The sequence below is a fragment of the Spermophilus citellus genome (assembly GCF_964194105.1).
Source record: "Spermophilus citellus genome assembly, chromosome: 4".
Taxonomy (NCBI): Eukaryota; Metazoa; Chordata; class Mammalia; order Rodentia; family Sciuridae; genus Spermophilus; species Spermophilus citellus.
This window is the reverse complement of record NC_138185.1, coordinates 213775645-213788796: the sequence shown is the minus strand read 5'-3', so window position 1 is coordinate 213788796 and position 13152 is coordinate 213775645. Positions and strand designations below refer to the sequence as shown.

Here is a 13152-nt window from a genome sequence, read left to right as displayed (position 1 = left end):
TTATCCTGACCCACTTGAGGGTAAGTTGCGATAGTTTTCTGCACATTACCATGCAAGTATCAAATAGGAAATCAGCATGAATATAGTTCCCTGTAAGATCTTAAGGTCAAAGTTAGGCCTCAAGGATTGTCCCAATGTCTTCTGTAGGAAGAGGATCCTATACACTTGGTTATCATGTATATCTCTTTGGCTCATTCGGTCTAGAAGCTTTAACTTGTTTTTTGTTTTTTTTGTAATTTGGACACTTTTGAAGTGTCCAGAATTTGTAGACTGTTCAATTTGTAGGTCTAGGTATGTCCTCCTGAATGGATTCAAAGTATCTTTGGCAGGAGTGTCACAGTAGTGACACCTCTGGGCTAGCACATACTTTCAAGATGTTCATTGTTGATGTTTGTTTTGATAACCAGGTTAAGATGGTGTCTGCTGGGATTCTCCAAAGTGAAGCTGCTTTTTCCCTAATTAAAGAGCATTTTGTGGGGAGGTATTCTGAAAATTGCAAATGTCCTGTTATCAAGTTTTCAATTCATGGCTGTTAGTATGAGCTCAGTTCCTATTTTAAAGGACTGTATTCCATTGATGTTAATTATTTTGACCAGTGGCAGCACCTTCAGACTGGCAGTGTCTTTTGACATGTCCATTCTGTATACTTCTTGCTTTCTGGCAAAATATACTTAAGGTTCATGCCCAGCTCTGGAATCACTCTAGCTCCTTTTAGGGGAGAATGATATTTACTTTTTGTGGTACTGGAGATCCAGCCCTGGACATCATTCTTGCTCACAAGTGCTCAGCCGTCTAACTGCATCCCCAATCCACAAATGGTATTTAGAAGCAAAGATGTAGGTCTAGGTATGTCCATTGTAATTGGAGTGTCACCATTCCTAGTGGCTGTCAGTGGATTGAGTTCATTCTACTTTCCTTACCTGTCACTTCTCAGATAGTAAGGATGGCAGGAGCCAGGTTTCTCACTATGTAACTACATGTAACCAACCTTTTCTATTTCTGCCACTATCCAGTCCTGCATGGATGCCCTCCTCACTTACTCTAATACTCGTTAGGCTGTTTTCACGTGGATGCTTCTTAACCTGCCCACGCCAATATCCCACTCTGCTCATGCCAAGTCCCTATGCTGTGCTGCTGCTCCATGTGGACAAGGACCTTTCTCAGGCTGCCTGATTGGGAACCCCACTTCCTCACACATACATTGTCTTCCTCCTCTTGCACTGGGCCTCTTTGTTGGGATATCCTCCATGGTAGGCAGAATGGTCCCCAAAGATGCCCACACCCAAGCTCTGGAACATGTGAGTGTTATGTGGCAAAAGGAACTTTGTAAACAAATTGTCTTTTAAAATGGGGAGGTTATCCCGGATTATCTGGGTAGGTCCACGTAATCACAATGGCATTAGTGTGAAAAAGATAGGCGGGCTGAAAGATGGGAAAAATTCAGAACTCAAAAGGGACTTGGCTTGCTGTTGCTGGCTGAGGATGAGTTGGGGGAGCAGGGGTGCATGGGCAAGGAATAAGTGTGGCCTTCACAATCTGGGAAAGGTCCTTACATCTGAGGTAACTCCTAAAATTCCAAGAAATAATTCTGCCAGTGACTCCCAGGTTAAGAAACTGTATTCTCCCCTAGAGCCTCCATAAAGGAATGAAGTCCTGCTAACACCATATGAGCTGCAGAAGACCAGTGCTGGACTGAGGTTTTGTTTTTTTTTTGGGTGATACTGTGGATTTAACCCATGGGTGTGCTACCATTGAACTACACGCCCAGCCCTTTTAAATTCTGAAGCAGAGTCCTACTCAATTGCTAAAGCTGGCCTTGAACTTGAAATCCTGCTGCCTCAGCCTCCTGAGTAGCTGGGATTATAGGTGAATACTACCACTCCCAGAGACAAATTTATATTTAGTCTGTGGCAACTTGTTATGGTGCTAACAAAACTAATAATCAAGTGGATGTGCCCCTTGACCTACCCCCCACCCAGTGACTTCAGAATTGGATTTGTTCAGAAAAGGAAGTAAAGGAAATAGCTGGAAGAAGGGAAGGTGGAAAGTTTGGCATGCATTTGAATACTCTTGAAGGTGAGGTTTCTGAACCAAAGAACAAGGCAAGACCAATAGCCAGATTCTTTAGTCCTAACCTGAAGTTTCTTTTAGGAACCCTCAGTCTCTTGGGAACTTCAGAACTTACTTTCCCACAGAGTTGCAAGAACCTATGTGGTCCACAGGCGGAACCTTCTCTCTAAAGGCAATAGCCACATTAGTTCAGTCTTATAAACATCAAAGATCACTGTCTGTGAAAGAGCACGCTTTATTCGGAAGCAGAGAGCAGCACAGTGACCAAGAGAAGGTGCACAATGGGCATCCTATACGTCGTACTCCAGAAGATACACAGGATGTTTTGCTAATAAAAATCAACAGGAACATGGATTCTTCTGGGCAACTTCCCCAAACTCAACCCTCTCAGGGGTCAAGAAAACTCCTGAAGGCAACTATGGTTCACTAGAGATAGAGGCCCTCAGGGGTGCCTTCTTGTTTTTTATAAAGAACATTTTCTTTAGATTTTTTGAAGTCTTCATTTGTTACTTTCATTCTACGTTCTCTCAAGGCCATCAGACCAGCTTCTGTACAGATTGCCTGAAAGAAAGCAGTCAGTATGTTCAGAAAGTGAGCTATTTTGAAATAAGGCATAAGATTAGGTTTTGGTTCTAATGAGGTATGTGGCTTGGCAGGTTAGTGATTTCTGTAGCTCTTTTTAATGAAAGAAAAAAAAATGTGCCTAGGAAATTACACCTGGAATTTAGAGGCAATTGAGAATAAAGGTCTATTTCATTTACCAAGGGTCAGAACATGTATTCCAGTCAGATAGTAGAAGTTGCACTACAGCATTGATACTAATATTTTCTCAAAACTTAAGTTCTTGCCCAAAGTCAAGCATCATAAGAGCCCTTGTGACCCTTAGATTAGTTATAGCTATCAGGTTATTTACTTCAAATGGTTTATCTAAAAAGTGAGAGTGCTTGTGCAAAGGAAGAGAAAACAAGTGGTAAAGTGTTAACCACAAATAAATCCAGGTGGGAATGTAGGTGTTCATGGTACTGTTGTGGCAACTTTTCTGAAGGCTTGGCATTTTTCAAAATAAAAAGCTGGTTTGTATGGTTTTACAAAGAGAATACAGACTTTACTCCCCAACTAGGCAACTAACCTAGTTTTCCACGACTGATGCCAGCTATCCAGAGGCTCAGTGAGGCACTGGCCTGGAAAGCGCTGTGTATGTCACTCCTCCCTAGCCATGGCACTTATGTTTACAAAGACCCACATCTTCCCAGAGAAAGCAAGTTGTGCTCACATTCCGTGCTGCTAGGCCTTGTTTATAAACCCTGTGGGCAACTGAGAAGAAACATCTTAACTCAAATACATTTGTAATAATGCCCAGAGGTACAATCTGGTGTAACCCATCAGAATGCAGTGGGAAGACGAATCTTCTGGCCTAGAACACCTGGGCCTTGCAGAGAAGGTGGCAGACTTAATGCCAGTAACTCATCATTGTGGCTACAAGGACTTAGGGGTCATTTACTTCAAAAAATAATTCACAAAACACCTTCAAATAAAAAGCAAATCTACCATTCGGATGTAATGGTAAAACTAATACAAAGAAAATGTTAAGACCCACACACACCTCTCCCCCCAGGAGCACAATCTTTCCTGACAGGAGTGACCTTTCCAGAAATAAGCTGACTCAGCCCAGTTAACTCACCTTGATGTCAGCACCAGAGAGGTCATCCTTTGCCATAATTAAATCGTCCAGGGTTACATCATCGGCCAGTGTCATCCGGCTTGTGTGAATCTGAAAGATGCGCTTCTTAGTCTTTTCATCAGGCAGGGGGAACTCAATCTTTCTGTCGATGCGACCTGCAGATAGAAAGCTTCCAGTCACACCGCTCCAGACCCAGCTCTGCCCTCAAAAAGAGGCCTCATCCTGTCTCCCCACAGGTGTGGTTTCAGTCAGGGGGTGTTCTGTGGGAATGACACCTAGATCTTTAAAAGTGAACATTTACTTTAATACTTAGTAAATTTCTATATTTGAATTCACCCCATTTAAAATAAATCCTCTCTGCTTTAGTATCCTCAGAAATAAAAGAAGCAATTCTTGAATGGCACATTTAGTGACAAAGGAGAGACCTATGGGCTAAAATCATTACAAAAGAGGCCAAACAAATCACTTTTGGGGTGGGGGGTAACCGAGGATTGAACTTGGGGGCATTGCACCCACTGAGCCACATTCCCTAGCCCTACTTTGATTTAAGAGACAGTCTCAGTTGCTTAGCGCTCGTTTTTGCTAAAGCTGGCTTTGAACTTATGATCCTCCTGCCTCAGCCTCCCAAGCTGCTTGGATTACAGGCATGCTCCACCCCGTGTGGCTCAAATCACTAGTTTTTTCTAGTGCTACCTGAATGTAAATGATAAACCCCAGCTGTCACACAAATTATTTTTTCAAGAAAAAAGCAAGTGTTTGAGGCTAAAAAGGGAATATTTATTATGGGGAAAAAGATCAAGATGTAAGATTAGAATTCAAAGGGCTAAGATGCAAGAACTTAGAATATGATTTACCAAAGATATACCCCTTCTAAGTTTCACTATGGCATTTGCTATTAGGTGTATCAGTTTATAATCACCCCATAGCACACTCAAATACATTAATTCTCTAAGATGAAACAAAAGTAAATTTAACCTGGTCTGATAAGTGCTGGATCCAGAGTTTCTATTCGGTTTGTGGCCATAATAACTTTCACGTCTCCTCTTGAATCAAATCCATCCAACTGGTTCAACAATTCCAACATTGTCCGCTGAATCTCTCTTTCACCTCCAGAATTTGAATCGTATCTTTGGAAAAAGAGAAGAAATAAAGACCCAAATCTCCCGCTAAAGGGGAAGGTCAGCAAAGACCTTACCATGACAGAACACCTTAACATTCTCTTCTCAATCCAAATATACTCCCTCATTCTTCTAACATAAAAAATTAGCATCCTATGCTATGTTCTGAATGTGTCCCCCCAAATTTATGTGTTGGAAGGTAATTAGTGTCTAAAGAAAAAGCTGGTGGGAACTAGCTTAAGCCTCTTCACTCTGCCACATGAGCACATAGCATTTGTCCTCTTTTGCCTTTCTGCCACATGTTCATGAGGACTGAGCAACAAGTGACTATCTTGGAAGCACAAAGCAGCCCTCACCAGACACCAATGTCATCACCTTGATCTTGGAACTTTTTAGCCTCCAGAACTGTGAGAAAATAAACTTCTGTCTTTGTAATTTACTCATTCTATGATATTTTGTTACAGCAGCACAAATAGACCCCCGTCAACCAAGCTACAGATCACAAAATTCTTCACAGCAGTTTCTGTGCCTGAAATTGGAGTACTGATTCCGTCTTCCTTTTCCAGTTTGGTGTCTGATCCCACAACCTGACTGTTAACTCAAGGGAAGAGACTACGATGTTCATGGCTCTATCCCTCAAATTCTGGTGGTCCTTGCTCAGGGCAAGTGCTCAAGCTGTAGTTCTTCAAGACTGACCAATTTCCAGACATAACCCTGCTCTTGGGTGTTGCTACCTAGCTTCTAGAGAGCAGAGTCCAAAGCACCCACACAGATGGCCATAGACCACAAGACCTCACCACCCATGCAGAGCCCAATGATCATTCTTAAAAGAGCTGTGTGATTTTTACCTTTGATTAAGGCAAAACAGGTGGAGAAGTTTACCTTTTGGTCCCAATGGCATCGATTTCATCAATGAACACAATGGATGGTGCATGTTCTTCAGCAACTCGAAACAATTCCCGCACAAGTTTGGGACCGTCACCTAGGTACTTCTGAATAAGTTCAGAGCCAACCACTCTTAAGAAAGTGGCCGAGGTTTGGTTTGCTACGGCTTTGGCTAACAAGGTTTTACCTATTTTAGATAAAAAGAAAAAGGATAAGAAAAAACCCTCAAGTCTTATTTTAACTTAGAAATATCACCACCTTAAGTAGTGATATCACCACAGATGGGGGTAACCCAGTGATGAAAGGCACACCACATCAGGAGTCCTGCAGTTCCGTTCTCCTAAGTAGGTAAGAGGAAATTTAGAAGAACCTAACATGTTTTGATTATTTTGAACCGTTTTCTTAAATTCATCAACGATAATATCAGCAAATATCTTACATATTTGGTTAGTTTCAAACCTTGACCCAAAGTTTCCAATAAAGAATTATAAACTATAATTACCTATAGGAAGAATATCTATACTAGCAATACATATATATATATATATATATATATATATATATATATATATATATATATATTTTTTTTTTTTTTTTTTTTTTTTTTTTTGGTGTCCCTCTAGGTGAGCTTTCCTTGGGTCCCTTCAAAGCTGCATATAAAATTAACCTGACCCATCCAACCCAGGGTTAGAGAATCAAATAAACTGCAGAGTTATCAGTGATGATACACCATTTGGAACCTTAGGTTTGATCCTAAAGAGCGACACCTAAAGGACTGGGGCTGGAGCTCAGTGGTAGAGTGCTTGCCTAGCATGCATGAGGCACTGGGTTTGATCCTCAGCACCACATAAAAATAAAAAAAAAAAAATAAGAATATTGTGTCTATCTACAACTTAAAAAAAAAAGGGGGGGGGTTAAATGTTTAAAAATCAAACCCCAAGATTCATGAGCATTGGTCACATGGCTCTATCACCAGCATAGTTAATCTGGGTGGGCTTGATGTCAGCTCAGGCATGTGAGCCCTAACTAGCTTTTGATGGAGCCTACAAATGAGAGCTGAGGAAAGTTTAGGACTTTTCTCAGTCTGGGATGTCCTTTGAGGAAAAGGCAGTTCCTCTCACTGCTCTCAGGAAGATCTCAAACCATATCTCCAATACTTTTCTATACCATGATATTTCTATTTTGAGTCCAAAACAAAGAATATCCAATTTGAGAATTTTAGATCTGTCAGACAGTAACCCCTTTAGATGGTAAGTGAGGACATGCCTAAGGACTGAGTGCCGCTGCAGGATTCAGAAATAGCTGCAGCACAACTGGCACTTTGAGACCAACAGGGGAACCCAAGGAGGAATCTAGCTGGGGAGTGACATAGAAAACTCCAGAGTGGGAAGGACAGGGAGCTAAACTTTTGAGATATATGACAACGATGTTCCCTTAGGTACAGTGGCAGATGAAAAGGCTTAGGGGCTGGACCAGGAGAATCAATTAAGGATGGCTAAAAGAAAAAGAGGGCCTTTTCAATAGATGGGATCTTATAGTCCAGAAGCAGCCATGACCAGTTGCTGGGTTGCTTCAATAGCTAGAGGGATCACTGAACAGGTCACCTGCTTCTCTGAGGGGCTCACCTGCCCAGTGCTGGCCTCCAGCCCTTCAGGCCAGTGCTTCTGTAAAAGGTGTGTGGCTGAGCATCAGGTCTCCATTATGGCTTCAGCTATTATCTGCTCAGTGCCCAAAGTCGTGCCACCCTGGGTTAGTCACCAACCTCTTTGAAACATGAATTTCCTGAGCTGAAAGATTAGGAGCTGCAGTAGAGTGGTTGTTTCTGGCTCCAGGATTCTGGGCCCAGGGGCCTACTTTACTTCTGAAGTGGGCAATCCCCAGCACACCCTCAGGAACATGTTCAATCAGATATATATACATGTATTTTTATCATGATTCATTCACACTTTCATTGACAAATACGTATTCAGTACAAGTGGGTCAGGAAAGTGAATCTGATCTGAATACCCTAGAATAGTTGTGATGTCCTCATTGGATGGTTTAGTAATTACAATGGCAAATGCTGCTACTCAAGATATGAGCTGAGTACCTATAAAGTGTCAAACCAGCATACCTGTGCCAGGTGGACCATAGAGAATGACCCCCTTCGGGGGCTTTATACCCATCTCTTCATAATATTCAGGGTGGGTGAGAGGAAGCTCCACAGATTCCTTAAAAAAAAAAAAAAAATACCTGCTAAAAACTAGTCTTTCATATTGAAATTATTAGCATTATTTGACATGAGAATATCTTCCTTCTGGCAAAAATAAGTGAAAATCTCACTCTTCGAGACAATGTACTTAAGTTGCATTAGCAGCAAGGGCATACTGAAGAGGACATCTGTCCCAGCTAGGCTCCTAGCAGCCAGCTTCTAAGTTATACCCAGTTCCCTTCAAGTTTCTAGTAGAAGTCAGCACTGAGCAAGAGTGACTTAAGAAAGGTAAAATTCACACTTTTCAAATAAACTATAGATAGGACCAAGAAAGATTTCCTGATGGTTGTTCCCACCTAAGGACATTAAATCTATATCCCAATTGTCTGAGAGATAACCAGTGGATATCTGTGATTGACTTCCCTGTGGATTAAAGAGCATGTAGACACCTGGCCCACAGCATCCTAAATGACCATATTCCCCAATCCCCAGGACTACTGCAGGAGCTGGAATTATGTTCTAGACCCCAGCACTCTGTAAGCATGTGCAGGTACACATGCTACCTCCATACACACTGGAGGTTTCTAGATATCCACAGCCAAAGTCAATGGAAACGTGTCTTCACATAATTAAACATTACATATGGTAAGTATTAAGCTGCAGCTGCTGTAGGAACTATCATACTATAAATATTTACTATCTAATTCAGATTAATTAACAAAAACAACTCACAACTGATAAGCCCCAAGACAGTCACTAATCTGATCAATAAAGAAAAACAAATTCCAAAGTACCCTGAATAGGACAAGCAATAAGAAACTAAGTCTAAAATCCTAGAACTGGTTCCCAGCCATACCTTAATTTCCTGGATTTGGTTGTCCAATCCCCCAATATCTGCATAGGTCTCCTGGGGGGCCTTTTCCACCTTCATCACTGTGACCAAAGGATCTGTGTCATCCATCAACACTCCTATCACGGCATGCACCTAGCAAGGAACACCAAGCTTTAACACAGAACAGGATATTCCCTCAGTCTGCTAACAACAAAGTATGCCAATTATGGCATCATTCTCCCCTCCCAGGAGTGCTCTGGCATCCACATACTTGGGACAGGTCTGAGAGGAGGCAGAAAGCACTCCTATGGATTTCCTTAGAGACTAGCAACTCACTTTGTGGTTGAGCAGAACTGAGCAGCCTGGTTCCAACAAATCCTTGTCCACAAATGAAAGGATGCTGACATAGTGTTCTGAGCCCACAGATGTGGACACGATGGCGTGATTGTCATCAATGATCTCTTCCAAAGTTCCTACTGACATTGGGGTCCCCCTCAGATCATCCACCTTTGATCTTTCCTCCTATAGAATATACCAAGAAGGAGAAGCCGATTAGACCTAAGAGGCACCAGGTAGTCCTTATAGGTTCTTAGTTTGTTAGAGCAGCTGATGCTTTTCTAAGATACCTAATAAGGCTTCACACAGGCCTGGAGAAGTTTACCTACTGGAATCTAACTTAGATCTGACAGTTTCAGATTCTAAATAGAATTCAGTTTGTAAAAAAGAAAATTAGAGTAACTTCTCCACTTACCTCTTGCTTTTCTTCTAATGGTTTCATTTGTTCTTGATTTCTAATGAATTCTTCTTCCATGAGAAGATAATCTTTAATTCTTTCTAACTTCAGTAATTTCAAGCGGCACTGAGTGTGAGGTGTCACTGTAATTAAAAAATAAAGTTCTATTTTACTTGGAACTTTGCAATTAAGGAGAAAATATTAGCATTTTAATTTTTTTTTTTTTTTTTGCAGTGTTGGGGATCAAACCCAGGGTCTCATGCTTGCTAGTCAAGCATTCTAACACTGTGCTGTATCCCCAGTCCAAGATTTTGTAAAAACAAAAAAACAAAAACAAAAACACTCACTTTAGCTGGGGGTGGTGGTGCACACCTATAATCTAAGTGACTAGGAGACCGAGACAGAAGCATTGCAAGTTCAAGGCCAGCCTCAGCAACTTGAGACCCTGTCTCAAAAAATAAAAAGAACTAGAGATATAGCTCATTGGTAGAGCACTCCTGGGTTCAATCCCTGGTACCAAAAGAAAAGAAAACAACAACAAAATAAAATAAACTCATTTCAGTTGGAAAAACTGTGGAAAAGTCAGTTTGCTAACCCCAAGCAAAGCAAGTACTGAGATGAAAATAGAAAAGGGATGCTGGCAGTTATAACCAAACATCTAAAAATGGGAATAAGGATAGGACCAAACGGCTAGCGCAAAATGACACGTACTGACTGAACAGTGTCAGTTTTTTAAAGAAGAAAAAAGTTACTGATCCACTAGATAGTTGGTTTATTTTATGCTCATCCATTTTTAGGCTTCTACAATATCAGGGATATTAACCTTTCCATGCTTTGATTCTTTTGGTTTTATTTTGAAGTCTCATGCTACAGAGGAATTTTATCACTTACATAGACAAATCTGTCAGCCTTTCATAGTTTCTGGGTTTTCTAGCTTTCTTCAAAAGGCCTCTTCTTCCCTAAGGTTAAATATATCCCTGAATATTTCATTTATTTATTTCCCATGTATATCTATAATCCATCTGGCAAGAGGCAAGTGGCCTAATTTCATTTTCTCTGGAAGGAAGATTAAAAAACCTCATCCATTTATATTAAATAACCCATCCTATTGCCTATAAAACTGAAATGTCACCTTTAACATTCATTATATATCCATGTTATCATAGTAGATTAATGAGTGATTTTACTATTTGACTCCCTTTGTTTTAACTGAGCAAAATTTAAAAAAATATAGTTTATTTCTTCTAAGTAGGGAAGGATACTTTTAGGTGGACATGGTGGTGGTCTTTAAATTGAAGCCTGAAAAGATGAGAAGCAGACAGCCATGGGAAGGACCTTTTAAGCAAAGGGAAGAGGAAGGGCAAAGACCAGAGAAGTTGAAAGACAAAAAGCAGGTAGTGTGACCAGTGAGCAAAGAGGAGTGGCAGGGTTGGACATAGAGAGGGAGACTGGATCAGGACACTTGTTATTTTGTAAGCAGGAAGTCAATGAATTTTAAGTTCAGGCATTACATGATCCAAATTTTAATACAGTAACCTTTCATTTCATGAAATGTTTCTGAGTTACTCAAGTTTAAGTTGGGTTTTGTAATCTAAAACCATACTGTTATAGTTTGGATCTTTAATGTATCCTGAAAAGCTCCTGTGTTAGGGAATGCAGGGATATTCAGAGGTGATATGATTAGATTATGAAAGCTATAACCTCATTAGTGGATCAACCCATTTAATGGATTGATAATTTGAATGGACTATTGGTAACTACAGGCAAATAGGGTGAGGTTAAGGAGCTGTCCTCCACCACAATGCTTAGGCCCAGAGCCATGGAGTCAGTTAACCATAGACCGAAACCACAGAAGCTGTGAATTCAAAATAAACACTCCCTTCTCTAAGCTGTCTTGTCAGGTACTTCAGCCGCAGCGATGGAAAGCTGACCAACATACATACTTTTGATAAGCTAAAGGGGCTCGCTATTTAAAGAAATGAATTTTTTTTAAGTGAGCAGACTTATATAATACTCGATTTTAAAATAAAGTATAACTACAACTCAGAGGAATGGTAGAATGGGGTTAGGAGCACAGAGCTACAAGTTTAAAGACACTAAGCCACATGCACAGAGATGGGTTTTCCCCAGGAACTGGGAAGACAGGAAGGAGGAACCATGTCATTACCCAGTGGGAGTTTGCTGGCAGCATCTGGTCCCTTTGTTTTCTTCTTCTTTTTCCCCACTCTGGTTGGTACAGGAGGTTCATATTTTTTTTTCTTATCCTTGAGTTTTTAGAAGAGCAAGAAAAAAGGTCATATGGAAATCATAAAACATAAATGTATTCCTATAGTACCATCAGGTGGTACAATTTCCTTATCTTTTAGGATACTATTTTAAAAACATCCTTAAAAAACAAACAACAACAACAAAAAAACTAGAACTTCACATTCTTGCAATTTTAATAAGTAAAATAATTATAATAAGTAAATGTAACCTTTTTATAATGCACATTAATGACAATGAGTCAGACTATTCATGAAAAGTATATTTTATCTATAGACCAGGCTAGTTAAATAATTATTAGATCATTTTGTTTTTTAAAATTCTTGAATACCCAAAGAACTCAGTTGAGACCTATGCCATTTTCCATAATTTCACATCACAGTACATATCTGGTTTTTTATTTACCTTGTCATCCTTCTTGCCACCTCCAGGACCATGACCACCACTCTGACTTTGACCCTGAAAGGAAAAAAAAAAAAAAAATCAGACATAGATATAAATTCAGAATACGATCAATTCAAAAGAACATCCTTCTTACTGTCCTGATTCTAAAACACAAACACATCTTCTTATTTTAACATTTACAAACCCAGGATGTGCCTTGTAGCTAATGTGTGTATTTAGTGTAGTAGAGATTATTTGCAACTGAATACATCTTAGAAGCAAGAGTAACTCTATTAAGAAGTAGACAGAACTAAGGAGGCTGGGTTCTAAGATCATTCCCTCTTGAGCAGAAGGTATAGATAGAGCTTGACATTCTTTAATATAAAATTACCAGAGTGAGGCTACCAAGAGTGTATTTCAAGGAATCATCTTGTGGAAAGTGAATATAACAGACAATCATTTACACTGTATGTACCTTACACTACGATCCAGAAGAATTTCAACTGCACTTTATCTACTCCTCACCTTAAAACCTGGGAGCCACCAGCCAGGTCTTTCTGTTCAATCTGAAAAGCTGAATCCCCTTAAGTTATTAAGAGCTTAATGTAACTAAAAAGCTTGTGAGATTTCTTATTTTAAAACAGACCCTTCATTTATAGGACAATGCTTAACACAGAGCAATGACTTAGAAATGAGTTAACAGTGAACTTACTGATTATAGAGGGGACTGCTTAGTTCCCTCAACTCACTTCCATATAGGTGACTCTAAATTAATACACTAGCAGTTTCACTATCAGAAAACTCTACCATGGTTACCTGATAGTTAATGTCAAATATACTGCACCATAAGCACAATAAATTTTGTAATTTACTCTGAAGAAAGTAATTAAGGACACAGAGAGAATCTGGGTAACACAATTTGTTTTGCTTAAACAGGCAGTTCAAATTATAAGCCTTTAACATTTATTAAACTTGCTGATGGGTAGGGCAGCT

The 13152-nt window shown here is 40.0% G+C and overlaps 2 protein-coding genes across 3 annotated transcripts in view; one reads left to right on the top strand and one right to left on the bottom strand.

Annotated features, from left to right (window-relative positions):
* NRDE2 (NRDE-2, necessary for RNA interference, domain containing) overlaps window positions 1-2554 on the top strand; it is a 50659-nt gene extending 48105 nt beyond the window's left edge. Inside the window, exon 15 of one of the 2 annotated variants that reach the window (XR_014021641.1) lies at window positions 1631-2554. The gene's annotated coding sequence lies outside the window, so the exon portion shown is untranslated. Of the gene's footprint in view, window positions 1-407; window positions 1021-1630 lie in introns of those variants that run through there. The other variant, XR_014021642.1, reaches the window with a different exon arrangement.
* On the bottom strand, window positions 2286-12234 carry PSMC1 (proteasome 26S subunit, ATPase 1). Its single transcript, XM_081291618.1, has 10 exons — window positions 12181-12234; window positions 11678-11774; window positions 9529-9653; window positions 9114-9299; window positions 8802-8930; window positions 7868-7964; window positions 5752-5941; window positions 4727-4878; window positions 3752-3906; window positions 2286-2631 (listed from the first exon to the last, which is right to left on the bottom strand). Exons 3-10 carry the CDS (start codon window positions 9586-9588, stop codon window positions 2497-2499), a joined length of 1104 nt encoding a protein of 367 aa, XP_081147744.1. The 5' UTR covers window positions 9589-9653; window positions 11678-11774; window positions 12181-12234; the 3' UTR covers window positions 2286-2496.
* Window positions 12235-13152: the final 918 nt, after the last annotated feature.

What these genes read in the sequence shown, in the direction of transcription:
- PSMC1 (XM_081291618.1), bottom strand. Translation starts at nt 9,588, where the DNA reads ATGGAAGAAGAATTCATTAGAAATCAAGAACAAATGAAACCATTAGAA. An exon ending in CTATGGTCCACCTGGCACAG is followed by an intron (nt 5,942 to 7,867) that starts GTATGCTGGTTT and finishes TATCTAAAATAG; the next exon opens with GTAAAACCTTGTTAGCCAAA. An exon ending in TCTCTGGTGCTGACATCAAG is followed by an intron (nt 2,632 to 3,751) that starts GTGAGTTAACTG and finishes GCTTTCTTTCAG; the next exon opens with GCAATCTGTACAGAAGCTGG.